Source organism: Chanodichthys erythropterus, chromosome 13 (assembly GCF_024489055.1).
Source record: "Chanodichthys erythropterus isolate Z2021 chromosome 13, ASM2448905v1, whole genome shotgun sequence".
Taxonomy (NCBI): domain Eukaryota; kingdom Metazoa; phylum Chordata; class Actinopteri; order Cypriniformes; family Xenocyprididae; genus Chanodichthys; species Chanodichthys erythropterus.
Window position 1 is genome coordinate 14286402 of NC_090233.1, and position 13821 is coordinate 14300222.

Sequence of the window (13821 nt, forward strand, 5' to 3'; positions counted from 1 at the left end):
TGGCAGATTATGTGCTGCTCATTGTAACAAATCTGAATTACATTAAAGGAATTGTGCAATGTTTATATTTTTTGGTTCATTTGTGAACATTAGTTAATTCACTAGCCAACACTGAGCAATACATTTCCAACAGCATTTATTAATCTTTGTCAGTGTTAGTTAATACAAATTTAATAAAGCCTTTATATCTAATGCATTATAAACATTTAATGTTTTTACAATGTTTAATGCATTGGTTATTCCTAGTAATGCACCTTATCTCATGAAAATTATGACATAATGACAATTATAATACATTATAATACTCATTTATTCATTTTTACACCTTTAGAAAGGCATTAAAATGCATGACAAACAACCAGATGTAACAAGGAATCTGCAAATATTATAATGCATTTTAACTTTGTTTACAATCATTTATGAAATTATATAATGCATTATAATGTACATTATGAATACCTTATATAATGCTTTATACATAAAGGCTCTGCTACCGATTTCTATACAGATGTTCATGCACATCTTAGCACAAACATCAATGAGATTAAAGAATACTGTATAATAGTAATTATATATTTGTGATATGTTAATGACTTGTTTTGTCAATGTTCCGTCCAATAATGATCCTAATGAAAAGTGCTGGAGCAGCCTCTGTTGCTATGGTAACTTCTTCAGAGAAAGCAATTTCTGTATGCGAGTGTGTGTTTACCGACAGGACAGAAATACATGCTCTGACTGCTTTTTAATCTAACATTTGTGGTTATTATTGTAACTTTTTTAACGTATGTGCATATGCAAGAATATATAAGCTGCCACCTGCTTAACAGTCTGAATCAGCTTTCGCCGTATCCACTGAAGTGCCGAGGCTGTGTTTTTTGCCTAGGCCCTCATGTTTTGCTCTGTTCTGCAGGGAGTTTGCACGCTGGAAGGTGAGGAACACAGCCATCGAGAGGCGGGATCTGATCCGGAATCCTCTGCCCTTGATGCCGGAGTTCCAGCGCAGCATGCGGATGCTCGGACGACGGCCGTCCACGCAACAGTTCATCGACACCATCATCAAGAAATATGGAACGCACATCTTGATCTCGGCCACACTGGGAGGTGAGCGCTCTGATCAAAATAATTGATCGTTATTGGCTGATAAAAAGTAATTCAGGGGACCTTGTTACCGCAACTTAAATAAACACATGAATGCAAGTTAAAAATTGTAATTTATTGTTTTAATTAAACCTTTCAAGTTGCAAACATTATTTTGTAGAGTTCTGTTTACATAATACACTCTAAAAGACGTTGGGTTAAAAACAACCCATGTTGGGTTAAAAATGGACAAACCCAGCGATTGGGTTGTTTTAACCCAGTGAATGGGTTAAAATTTTGATCAACCTGCTGGGTAGTTGTAAACTATTGTTTAAAAATGACTGTATTGCTTGCTTAAAATTAACCCAAAATATGTTGGAAATTAACATTTATTAATAATTGTAATGAATTATAATTAAGCAAACATTTATTAAATTGCTTTTTAATAAATGTTCACCTTTTGATTATTATTGTTGCCTCTAGTAATAATGTGTCTGATTTTTAATTTCAAAGCTATTTTGGGTTAATTTTAAGCCAGACATATAGTCATTTTTAAACAATAGTTGAGTTAAATAAAACTACCCAGCAGGTTGGGTCAAACATTTAATCCAACCACTGGGTTAAAACAACCCAAACGCCGGGTTTGTCCAGTTTTAACCCAACTTGCATTTGGGTTGAAATGTTGCGTAGTGTAATGTTGATCATAACTTCAACTTAATATTGTCTGTAATTTAAACTCAAATGAATTGGCTTTATAAAAAATAAAAATAAAAATAAATTAAGTTGTAGTAACTAAATGAAATTGTCTTTGAAAATGAAGGCAGTGGATTTCTAGGTCCCAGCATGTAGGACTGGATAAGGAGAATAAATGTTGAAATGAAGTGTTAATTTATTTGTTTTTAGTGAAGCGAAAGACCTGTTAGTGTTTAATGCTGTTATGTTTGACATTTAAAAGAGTTTAAGTTTGTGCTGAAGAGAAGGTAAACACTTCATTGACTCTATAAGCAACGACTGCGCTAATGCCAGTGACAAGTAATATCTTACTTGTTCATTAAATATACATGTTATACTAGCATGTGCTATGATAGCTGTTGATATGAACTGAAATAGATCATATTAACTGGTTCCAGGGCTAGTTGGAGCGACTTACTTGGAGCCAGCACATTACTTTTTAGAGTGCATGACTCAATCGGTAGTCACTAAATTTGGCTGATCTCATGAACCAATCACAATTTGATGACATAAAACCGTGAACAGTTTCTGCCGTCATATATACGTTCTAACAGTCATTTGGAATTTGCACAGAAATGCACAAGCCTTTTCTTCCCTAAAGTGTCGTATATCAGATTGAAACACTTCTGGAACAAGAACAAAAATACATTTTGTCCGTGGGGAATTGATTGGATGGTTGTGGTTTGCTATTGGTGTATCTCATACGAGTGACAGGTTGCCCCGCCCTCGTCATCAGAGAAGAGAGGAGATGTCGCTGAGAGAGGGAGGGGAAAATAAGAACTGTCAATTTTGATTTCATGGTGACTTTAAGAGTTATAGTCCTAACAATAAGCTTCCTAAGTATTTGTGTGGTTGGTGAGATTCACTGCTGATTTGCAGAACAGATCGTTCTGTTAATGAAATCTGTCTGTAATGCCAATTCATAATCACATGTCTCATGTTTGTGTGGAGCTGAAGTAAGCCTGATACCCTTTTTGTCCTTTAAGGGGTCAGTTTCATATAGATTCGCAGCTGTCGAGTGTAATTGCTCTGATATGCTGTCGTTTGGCTTTCATGGAGAGTTTGTATTCAGAGGTTGAAATATTATATCAGTTCTGGCTTAGTGGTTAAACTTGATGCTCTAATTATGGCATAGAGAAATCTGATAGGAAGAAGGAATATGATGCTGGATCGTAAGAACAGAATAAACCCAAATGCAGCTCATCCTTTCATTGTCATTTTCTGTGTCTCTTGCAGTGTTATTTTAGTATCATTGATATACTATTATGGTTTTAGATGATATTTTGAATTGGATTTTAAATGTGCATGTTCTGTTTTTTTATTATTATCATCATTATTATGTTTTGCCTATTAGTAATTTAGTTTTTTTGTTTTGTTTTGTTTTGTTTCGTCATTTTTACTAGTTTATTTTAGTTTTATGAGTTTTAGTTTATTCAGCTTTAGTTACCTTGAAAACAATAAGTAATTTATTTTATTTTAGTTAACACTTATTTTGTTTCAAGTAACAAATATATATATATATATATATATATATATATATATATATATATATATATATATATATATATATATATATATATATATATATATATATATATATATATATAGTTTAAGTTATGGATAACAATAATAACAAAATACATTCTACATTTTGCTTTAATTGTTTTTAATTAAAATGTTGTGCTTTCACTATCTACTATTTTCTTTCTAAAACGTTTTATGCATTTTCTAAGAAAATGCAGAATTTATTTTTATTCAATTCTATTATGCTGTGACATTTCCCCTTTAAAAAATATGATGTCATATTTAAGTGAGTTACATAATAGCATTTTTGATCACATGGTTCAAACTGATCTTTATCAGTATTTTACTATTTGAACACTTTTACTGGCCACAGCAAACTCAAATCATTATCAAAGTTAGATTACTTTTAATCTTTTAATCTATTACTTTTAATTTCAACCCCATATCACTCTGTGTTTATGGAGGTCTTTTGGGCTCGAGGTGGATTTTTATGTGCTGTTTTTCTGAGAACGACACGTACAGCTTCATTCATGATTTCTCTGTTTCCCATCAGGATCATCATGTCTGTGTGTGTCAGTAGATCACGCTCGCTCTAGGGGTCATAAGACACAATGACAGGTCCGAGGTCAGAGCTCTCGGTGTCAGTGCGCTTTAGAGTGTGTCACTATGTTGGCAGATAAACATGAGCGGAGAGCGGAGACACTTAAAACACTCGCAAATACAGCGCACTGCTGAGAGGATGATGCTGTCTGAACTCGTGTGTGTCAGGTGTCTGTGTTATAATAATAAATTACAAACCCGATTCCAAAAAAGTTGGGACACTGTACAAATTGTGAATAAAAAAGGAATGCAATAATTTACAAATCTCATAAACTTATATTTTATTCACAATAGAATATAGATAACATATCAAATGTTGAAAGTGAGACATTTTGAAATGTCATGCCAAATATTGGCTCATTTTGGATTTCATGAGAGCTACACATTCCAAAAAAGTTGGGACAGGTAGCAATAAGAGGCCGGAAAAGTTAAATGTACATATAAGGAACAGCTGGAGGACCAATATGCAAATTATTAAGTCAATTGACAACATGATTGGGTATAAAAAGAGCCTGTCAGAGTGGCTGTGTCTCTCAGAAGTCAAGATGGGCAGAGGATCAACAATTCCCCCAATGCTGCGGATCATCTACAGTGCATAATATCATCCAAAGATTCAGAGAATCTGGAACAATCTCTGTGCGTAAGGGTCAAGGCCGGAAAACCATACTGGATGCCCGTGATCTTCGGGCCCTTAGACAGCACTGCATCACATACAGGAATGCTACTGTAATGGAAATCACAACATGGGCTCAGGAATACTTCCAGAAAACATTGTCGGTGAACACAATCCACCGTGCCATTCGCCGTTGCCGGATAAAACTCTATAGGTCAAAAAAGAAGCCATATCTAAACATGATCCAGAAGCGCAGGCGTTTTCTCTGGGCCAAGGCTCATTTAAAATGGACTGTGGCAAAGTGGAAAACTGTTCTGTGGTCAGATGAATCAAAATTTGAAGTTCTTTTTGGAAAACTGGGACGCCATGTCATCCGGACTAAAGAGGATAAGGACAACCCAAGTTGTTATCAGCGCTCAGTTCAGAAGCCTGCATCTCTGATGGTATGGGGTTGCATGAGTGCGTGTGGCATGGGCAGCTTACACATCTGGAAAGGCACCATCAATGCTGAAAGGTATATCCAAGTTCTAGAACAACATATGCTCCCATCCAGATGTCGTCTCTTTCAGGGAAGACCTTGTATTTTCCAACATGACAATGCCAGACCACATACTGCATCAATTACAACATCATGGCTGCGTAGAAGAAGGATCCGGGTACTGAAATGGCCAGCCTGCAGTCCAGATCTTTCACCCATAGAAAACATTTGCCGCATCATAAAGAGGAAGATGTGCCAAAGAAGACCTAAGACAGTTGAGCAACTAGAAGCCTGTATTAGACAAGAATGGGACAACATTCCTATTCCTAAACTTGAGCAACTTGTCTCCTCAGTCCCCAGACGTTTGCAGACTGTTATAAAAAGAAGAGGGGATGCCACACAGCGGTAAACATGGCCTTGTCCCAACTTTTTTGAGATGTGTTGATGCCATGACATTTAAAATCAACTTATTTTTCCCTTAAAATTATACATTTTCTCATTTTAAACATTTGATATGTCATCTATGTTGTATTCTGAATAAAATATTGAAATTTGAAACTTCCACATCATTGCATTCTGTTCTTATTCACAATTTGTACAGTGTCCCAACTTTTTTGATCTGGTTTGTACAATTTCATTATAGCACAGGATAGTTTGTTTAATTATAGCAAATTGGTTCATTGGGATATTTCTATACAGACTTATTTATTTATTTATACATGCATGCACACACATAACAAAGTAATACATTTGTTTACATTTCTGCAATTTGTTTTTTTTTTTTTTAGATACTTTTAGACTGGTACCAATAAGAAAATAATAAACATTATGTATGTATGTATTTATTTAAATGAAACATACATAACCAAGTGATACTTTTTTTCCCCTTACATTTCTTTTTCAGATACATTTAGACCAGTGCCAAAAAGAAAATATCAAAGATATGAATAAAATAACATAAAATAAAATAAAATATATTCATTCATTCATTCATTCATTTACATAGATAACCAAGTGATACTTTTTTTTTTGCATTTCTGCATCTTTTTCAGATACATTTAGCCCAGTGCCAAAAAGAAACTATCAAAGATAATAAAATAAAATAACATAAAATAAAATAAAAAATAAAATAAAATAAAATAAAATAAAATAAAATAACATAAAATAAAATAAAATAAAATAAAATAACATAAAATAATAAAATTAAATAAAATTAAATAAAATTAAATTAAATAAAAGTGTTTATATGTGTGTGTGTGTGTGTGTGTGTGTGTGTGTGTGTGTGTGTGTGTGTGTGTGTGTGTGTGTGTGTGTGTGTGTGTGTGTGTGTGTGTTGAAGGATGTTTAATGGTCTTTGGAATTGCAGTGATCAGGCCTGTGGTTGCGCTGTGGGTCATTACAGCATATATTGGTCATTATATCCATATAGAGTTTATTGCAAAGAAAAATGAAACAGTGACTCGAATTTCATTACATTTCAGGCACAGTATTCAAGGGAATCCATGGACACGAACACCCTTACCCTCTGTCACCTACACGATATGACCATAAAACTGAATGGGAAATCGATATAAGCAATATGCCTGTTCCAGTCCAGAGTACCACAATAAATCACAAACCGCTGTATAATCTGGAGAAACGCGAGGCTAATACCTGAGCGTGGCTCATAATATCTGTGATTACCAACTGTATGCTATAGAGGCTCGTGTTCAGATATCACAGCCGCTTTATTGTGGACAGACGGGGAGCTTGTAATTATGCCGTAGCTCAAGGTCAAATTAAGGTTCATTGTTCTTTGTTCGCTGTAGACGTCCTTACATTGATTAATCGGTTGATTAACAGGAAATCTGATTTATTAACGCTGCTTTTAAAGGTTACTCACATTAGCGTGTGTGCCTTTGCTGTAGCGCATCTCTCTTAGAGACCCGCCGTCGAGATTGAACAATATAGACACGGCTGAAAATAAAGGTCACGAGGATCGAAAGGCTGATGCTAACAGGTTAATCGACATTCATGGATCTGCACATAACATTAACATGCCTGCAGGAAGATTAGACGGACATCAGCGATGACAGCCGCCTCTGGACAGGAACATGAGTTCAGTCGGCGCTTTATTACAAGGAGCGGGTTTAAGGTTCCCGAACATGTGTGACATGAGCTCTGTCGATCGCCTTCACATGCAGCTGCTGCGGATCCTAAACACCGCAGGACATTTTGCGAAACATAAGACCTCAATCTCTCCGATTATGATCAATAAGTGTGGATACATGCACACATGCAGGATGCTGAGACCTGTCAGAAATCAGGAATACGACAATGTAAGCAAAAGCGTCTAGAATGCCAGTAAATGTGTTTAAATGAAGGCTTGGATGACCTTACATGTTGTTAGTGGTATGCTAGAAAAATCAATGTGAAAAGGAAGTGTTCTTAAAGTCACCGTGAAACGGAAGTTGCAGACGTCTTTTCTCCAGTGTTGTGACGTATTTCCAAGTGAAACTGAATATTGAATAGAGGGCAGGGTTTACTTTATCGCTCCTCCTCTCCATCTCTCGCTCATAGCAGACTAACGGTTGCAGAGGAATGGTTTAAGCGTTTTCAACCCAAGCCATCAAACTGACATTATCAGAGAAGGAACGTCATTTCAGACCGGAAGTAACTTTTCAGATTTTGATTATGCGATTACAAAGATTACAGCGACAAACATTTATTTATTTTTCCTGTGTATTAACTTGCATGGATTAATTGTTCACCACAAGACTAGTAACATGCACTAACAAAGTAAATAGGGTCAATTTTGATTTCATGCCGACTTTAATTGTGCACTTTGAAAAAATAAATAAATTTGTCATGTGAAAATGAAAGCTCCAGTTGAGCAGGTTGTTTTTGGGAAACCGTAGTTGCCAACCGTACTATGTAGGTCATCCAGCTATTCCCATGCACTGTTTTGCATACTTGCACAGCACATACAGTACACTGTGGTTGTGTCTCAAATGATGCACACTATGTGCTACCATCTAATGTATGACCGTTACAAGGTTATTTTGTCAACCAACATGGGATTTTTCAGTGTGAACACACCGCTCACACTATTTTTCAACATAATGGCTTAGAATGTTTTTTTTTTTTTTTTTTTTTTTTTTTTTTAAAGGGACCATGTAAAATTTTTAACATAAATGTTTCAATTGAATGCATTGTCCCAAATTTAGCCAAAGGCTAATTTTCACCCGCAGTCCCCTGGCAGGTCATAAATAACATGGTGGTTGAAAGGGAAAAAAAAAAAAAAAAAAAAATCTTAAGGAATCAATTAAACTGTATATCCTCTGGTACAGACTAAATAGTAAGGGACCTAACACTGATCCTTGGGTTACACCCATTGTATAATTTAAGTTACAGGACTTAACCCCTTTAATCTTTACACAGTGTTCTTTATTTGATAAATGTTAGGATATAGACACTAAAGCTCCAGATGAAAACTGAAAGTTAGACAGTTTTGAAAGGAGAACTTTGTGATTAACTATATTTACACAAATCTAAAAATATAGCACCAACTAATCCTCCTTTGCCAACTTTTAATATTTTATTACCTCTATTAAATGTAAAGTAGCTGTTTCAATGTTTACAGAGTTGGTTTAATTTTTTTTATTATTATTTTTTTTAAGACTTTAACTTCAATTAAAAAACAAACAAACAATAGATTTACACCCTTTTATATCCTCTGGTAAGGTATTCTAATGAGTAGTAGCTTTCACTGCGAAAGATGTAGTCCAAAAGCAGAATGACGGAAAGAAAAATTAACAAAATCACAGAGCCAAGTCATTTAATGGCCTGGTTCCTCAGACAGGGCTTAGCCTAAGCCAGGATTAGGCCTTAGTTCATTTCGGGTATTTAAGTAGTTGTTATAAACAAACACTAGAAAAAATTATTGGTGTGAATCTTAAGACAAAAAAATGACACTGACATATTTTTAGAGATGTCAGTACAAGTTACTTTCAGTTAAAGGGTTAGTTCACCCAAAAATTAAAATTATGTCATTAATGACCCTCATGTCGTTCCAAACCCGTGAGACCTTCATTCATCTTCGGAACACCAATTAAGATATTTTAGATTTAGTCCGAGAGCTTTCTGTCCCTCCATTGTAAATGTTTGTACGGTATACTGTCCATGTCCAGAAAGATAATAAAAACATCATCAAAGTAGTCCATGTGACATCAGAGGGTCAGTTAGAAGTTTTTGAAGCATCGAAAATACATTTTGGTCCAAAAATAACAAAAACTACGACTTTATTCAGCATTGTCTTCTCTTCCGGAATCCTTTCCATTGAATATATTCCATTGAATCCTTTCATATGTCGGCGTTGGTAATGTACTTTTGCGTCGCCGTGGTTGTTTTTGGTGATTAGGACATCCGCAACATTTTGAAGCATCGAAAATACATTTTGGTCCAAAAATAACAAAAACTATGACTTGATTCAGCATTGTCTTCTCTTCCGGGTCTGTTGTCAATCCGCGTTCATGACTCTGCTTCTTCTTCTTCTTTCCTGTTTTATGGCGGTTGGCATCCAGCTTATTGGTGCATTACCGCCCCCTTCTGCTCCGGACAGTGACGCTGCTGACGTGTTATCTAGTGCGTCCGAGCTTCGTTTACATCCTCTGGGAGACGCACGCTTTATTCAAGCTATTCTACATTGTTTGTATTTTGGTATTGCTATATTTTTTTAAATGGTGCATAAGTGTGCATGTCGCGGATGTCCTAATCGCCAGAAACAACCACATTGAATTACCAACGCCGACAGATGAAAGGATTCAATGGAATCAATTCAATGGAAAGGATTCCGGAAGAGAAGACAATGCTGAATAAAGTCATAGTTTTTGTTATTTTTGGACCAAAATGTATTTTCGATGCTTCAACAACTTCTAACTGACCCTCTGATGTCACATGGACTACTTTGATGATGTTTTTATTACCTTTCTGGACATGGACAGTATACCGTACAAACATTTACAATGGAGGGACAGAAAGCTCTCGGACTAAATCTAAAATATCTTAATTGGTGTTCCGAAGATGAATGAAGGTCTCACGGGTTTGGAACGACATGAGGCTGAATCATTAATGACATAATTTTATTTTTGGGTGAACTAACCCTTTAAACCATCTCAAACATGCATTTTAGTCTGGGACTAGCTTAAGCCTTGTCTGTGAAACCAGGGGAGTATGTTATAAACCATACACAAGTTTGAAAAAAAGTCTAAAATTGTCACAACTCAAAAAATGTTTCTCTAAGATCCTACAATGATTTTTTTTATGCAGAAAATGTCCATTTTGCATTTATATTCAGAGCCACTGCATTGGTATTGCTGGTTATGCAAAGATATTTTAAAATCAGTTCAAACGCTATCATTTTGCTGCAGTGCTTACATTCATGTGCATGGAAACTACATTCTAGCTGTAGCAAAATTCAGTGCAATTTCTGCAGTGATTTAACTCAAATAATAGATGCTGAATAAATAATTTAGATAAAAAACAAACCATTTTCAAGTATGTTTATATAGGGATTTCAACAGCTTGACCCCAACATGTATGACAGTATTGAATATGAGAAAGGATTGTAGCATGCATATCAACAGAGAGTCTAATTTATCTACAATCTGCCAAGTTATATTTAATAATCCTTACCATTTTCTGTACATGTTTTTTAAAACTAAGTCTAATATTACAGCAAGATAATTTAACTCATTAACAATTTAACCATTAATAAAAATATCATCATTGGAAGACTGAACACTTGTTTTTGAGAAGAACATTACCATTGTTTTACCAATGTTCAGGCTAAGACACGACTGCTCCAGCCACTGTGTAATCCTTTCCATAGCAGCTTTTAACTTCTGCTAACTCTGCTGTTCTCGCATGTGTAGAAATAACAGTATCATCATCATGCATTTGCACTTGTATCCCTTCACACTGTTGGGGGAGATCATTAATATACGGACTAAATAGTAAGGGACCTAACACTGATCCTTGGGGTACACCCATTGTGTAATGTAAGTTACAGGACTTAACCCCTTTAATCTTTACACATTGCTCTCTGTTTGATAAATATGAGGATATCCACACTAATGCTCCAGATGAAAACTGAAAGTTAGACAGTTTAGAAAGGAGAACTTTGTGATTAACTGTATCAAAGGCTTTACACAAATCCAACTAATCCTCCTTTGACAAATTTAGATTTTATTTGCTCTATTAAATATAAAGTAGCTGTTTCAGTAGAATAATTTCTCTGAAACCAAATAGTGCATAAGTACATGAATTGGGATGCATCTTGTATACTGCAGTAATAGTAAGACTAGTGTGCTATTCCATGTTGCCGTTTGACCAAAATAAGCATAAAAACTCTCAACTTTGATCCATTTTTTAGAATACAAGTCATTTTGCTTCTCAAGTAAATGTATCTTGATTTAAGAATGTTTCGATATTTGTACCGGAAAACAAGAGAAAAATACTAAGCAAGTTTTTGTGCAGTGCAATGTATGTCTTCACACTGACTGTGTAGAGTGCTGTCTGTCAAGGGAGCGCACTACGGATTGGAACAGAGCTACAGTGGAGCTTTTTCATTCTAAAGATAGAGTGATAGAGAGCTGGTGCATAGAGATGAAGAGAGAGAGAGAAGCTTGCAAAGAGAAAGAGTGTTTTTGCTCCCTGTGTTTGTCTGTGTCGACACATAGCTGGTGTTTTTGCACCGGCTGGATTGTACGGTTACTCTCCTAGCTGATATTCCTCCTGGTGTCCTAGTGAATGAGTTATTTAGGAAAAGGTCAGAGGAGCTTTGCAAAAATCAATCATAGCTGCTTCTCCCACTCGACTCCAGTGGAGAAGAAATCTTTGCCGTCGAGTAGTCAGACTGAAAGAGAGAGAGAGATGCGGGTCATGTCAGTTTGACACTGTAAGCAAAATTTTCTCTGTGACAGTGTGTGAAGTGAGTCACCGATGCACACTGTGTCACCATCATGTCAGTTCTTACACACTAGGAAGTCCACGCCGAAGAAGCATGCTGATAAAATGACATGTTGGCTGCATGAACTCCAGCGCTCAAAATGATGCCCGTATGAATGTTGGCAAGCTCAATGCAACGACTTTATAAAGCATGACAACAAGTCTTGAAATGTAGTGTCACTGTGGGATCTCAGTATCGGTTTCCTGTAAAAGAGTGGTGGAAATCATTTAGTCGTCCTCATGTCATTCCAAACCCGATATATTTCAGAATGTCCACCGGCGACTAGCAAACATGTTTAACCGTTGGATATAACCACATTTCCCCAGTTGAGTGATCACAGTTTCTAAAAAACAAAAGCAACAAAAAAACGTTGTCACCCAGCACCAGCATTTTTGATCATATTCGCAAAACTTTCAGTATATTTTGTTGTATGAATATGTAAACATACAATATACATTTAATTTTAGCTTCATTCAATGAACGCACGTCAGTGTGATAAGAACTACCTAAAATGACAGAAACCATCTTTGAATGGTAATTGGATTTTAAGTTTGGCTCGCGCCCCATTCGATTACATGGAGAGGGCAGGGTTTAAATCCTTTTCTGCATTTAGCCACTAGGGGGCGATTAAGATACTTTGGCTTTACCTTTCAGGATGTGTGCGGCACACTTGCGCTGCATCCAAAATCTTGTAATTGTCTGAGTATCTACTACTTTTGAATTTGAATTCAACCATTAAAATAGTGCGTTCTTTATAGTAGGATATGTGTAGTATTAATTGAAATCAGCGTAGGCCCTCATGGTATAGTAAAGTGTCCATTGTATGCCAAGTTCAGAATCTCGCCGGAAGTAGTAGGTCATCCAGATACTATGTAACTGGTTCCCTGAGATGGGAACGATGGGAACCTTATCAATTGTGTTGAAGCATTGTGTCATAAATGACAGAAAATCATGCCAATGGTGGGGAAAGAGTTAAAAGAATTGTGTTGTGTAAGTTTTCTGAAATGTTATGTTTAAGTATGCAAATGAGGCATTATCTTATTAAATATGCCTTAATTTGCTTACATTCCCAGAGCAGAAATTGGAACATTGCATAAAGCCAGGTTCAAAATGATTAGATTTTCTTGACATATTAGAGTTAAAGGTTTTTACACAGCAAATTTTGGATTGCTCTTTTTATTGCAACATAAATCAGAAAATACTGTCAACAGACAGAGAGAAATACATTTTCATTATGTTTTTAGGTGAATTATATCTGAACAAACCTCTATAAAACCCTTTAGATAGGAATAAAACTATAAATTGTGGTCTGTGTAAAGAGCAGATTTCTGACTCAAACTCACTGTCTTTAAAAATATGGATTTTAATCAGGGTTAATGAGTAACAAAATGCATGTAATTTAGAGATTTAAAATACAAAATTTGAGTAATTGCATTTTATTAGTTACATTTTAAATTTGTGGAAATCAAATTATAGTTACATCCAGTGATTACTTTGAATTTTAATGTCAATTATTTAATTTAAACTGTCATGATTCTCTGACTCTGACAGTCTGCAAAAACATCCTAAGCTACAGCTCATATGTTTCATTCCCCTTGCGGATTATGCAAAATTTTAATAATTATAACAAAATAAGAGGGACCTGGGATCATAAAATTGTGTGTTATTTTTATTTAGTACTGTCTTGAATAAGCTATTTCACATAATATATGTTTACATATACAGTACAGTCCAAAAGTTTGGAACCACTAAGCTTTTTAATGTTTTTAAAAGAAGTTTCGTCTGCTCACCAAGGCTACATTTATTTAA

The 13821-nt window shown here is 35.4% G+C and overlaps 1 protein-coding gene across 1 annotated transcript in view; it reads left to right on the plus strand.

Annotated features, from left to right (window-relative positions):
• The window catches only part of brinp1 (bone morphogenetic protein/retinoic acid inducible neural-specific 1), a 185500-nt gene that overhangs the window by 102094 nt on the left and 69585 nt on the right, over nt 1-13821 (plus strand). Inside the window, exon 3 of the mRNA XM_067406785.1 lies at nt 911-1101. Coding sequence (XP_067262886.1) covers nt 911-1101 — 191 coding nt within the window. The remainder of the gene's footprint in view (nt 1-910; nt 1102-13821) is intronic.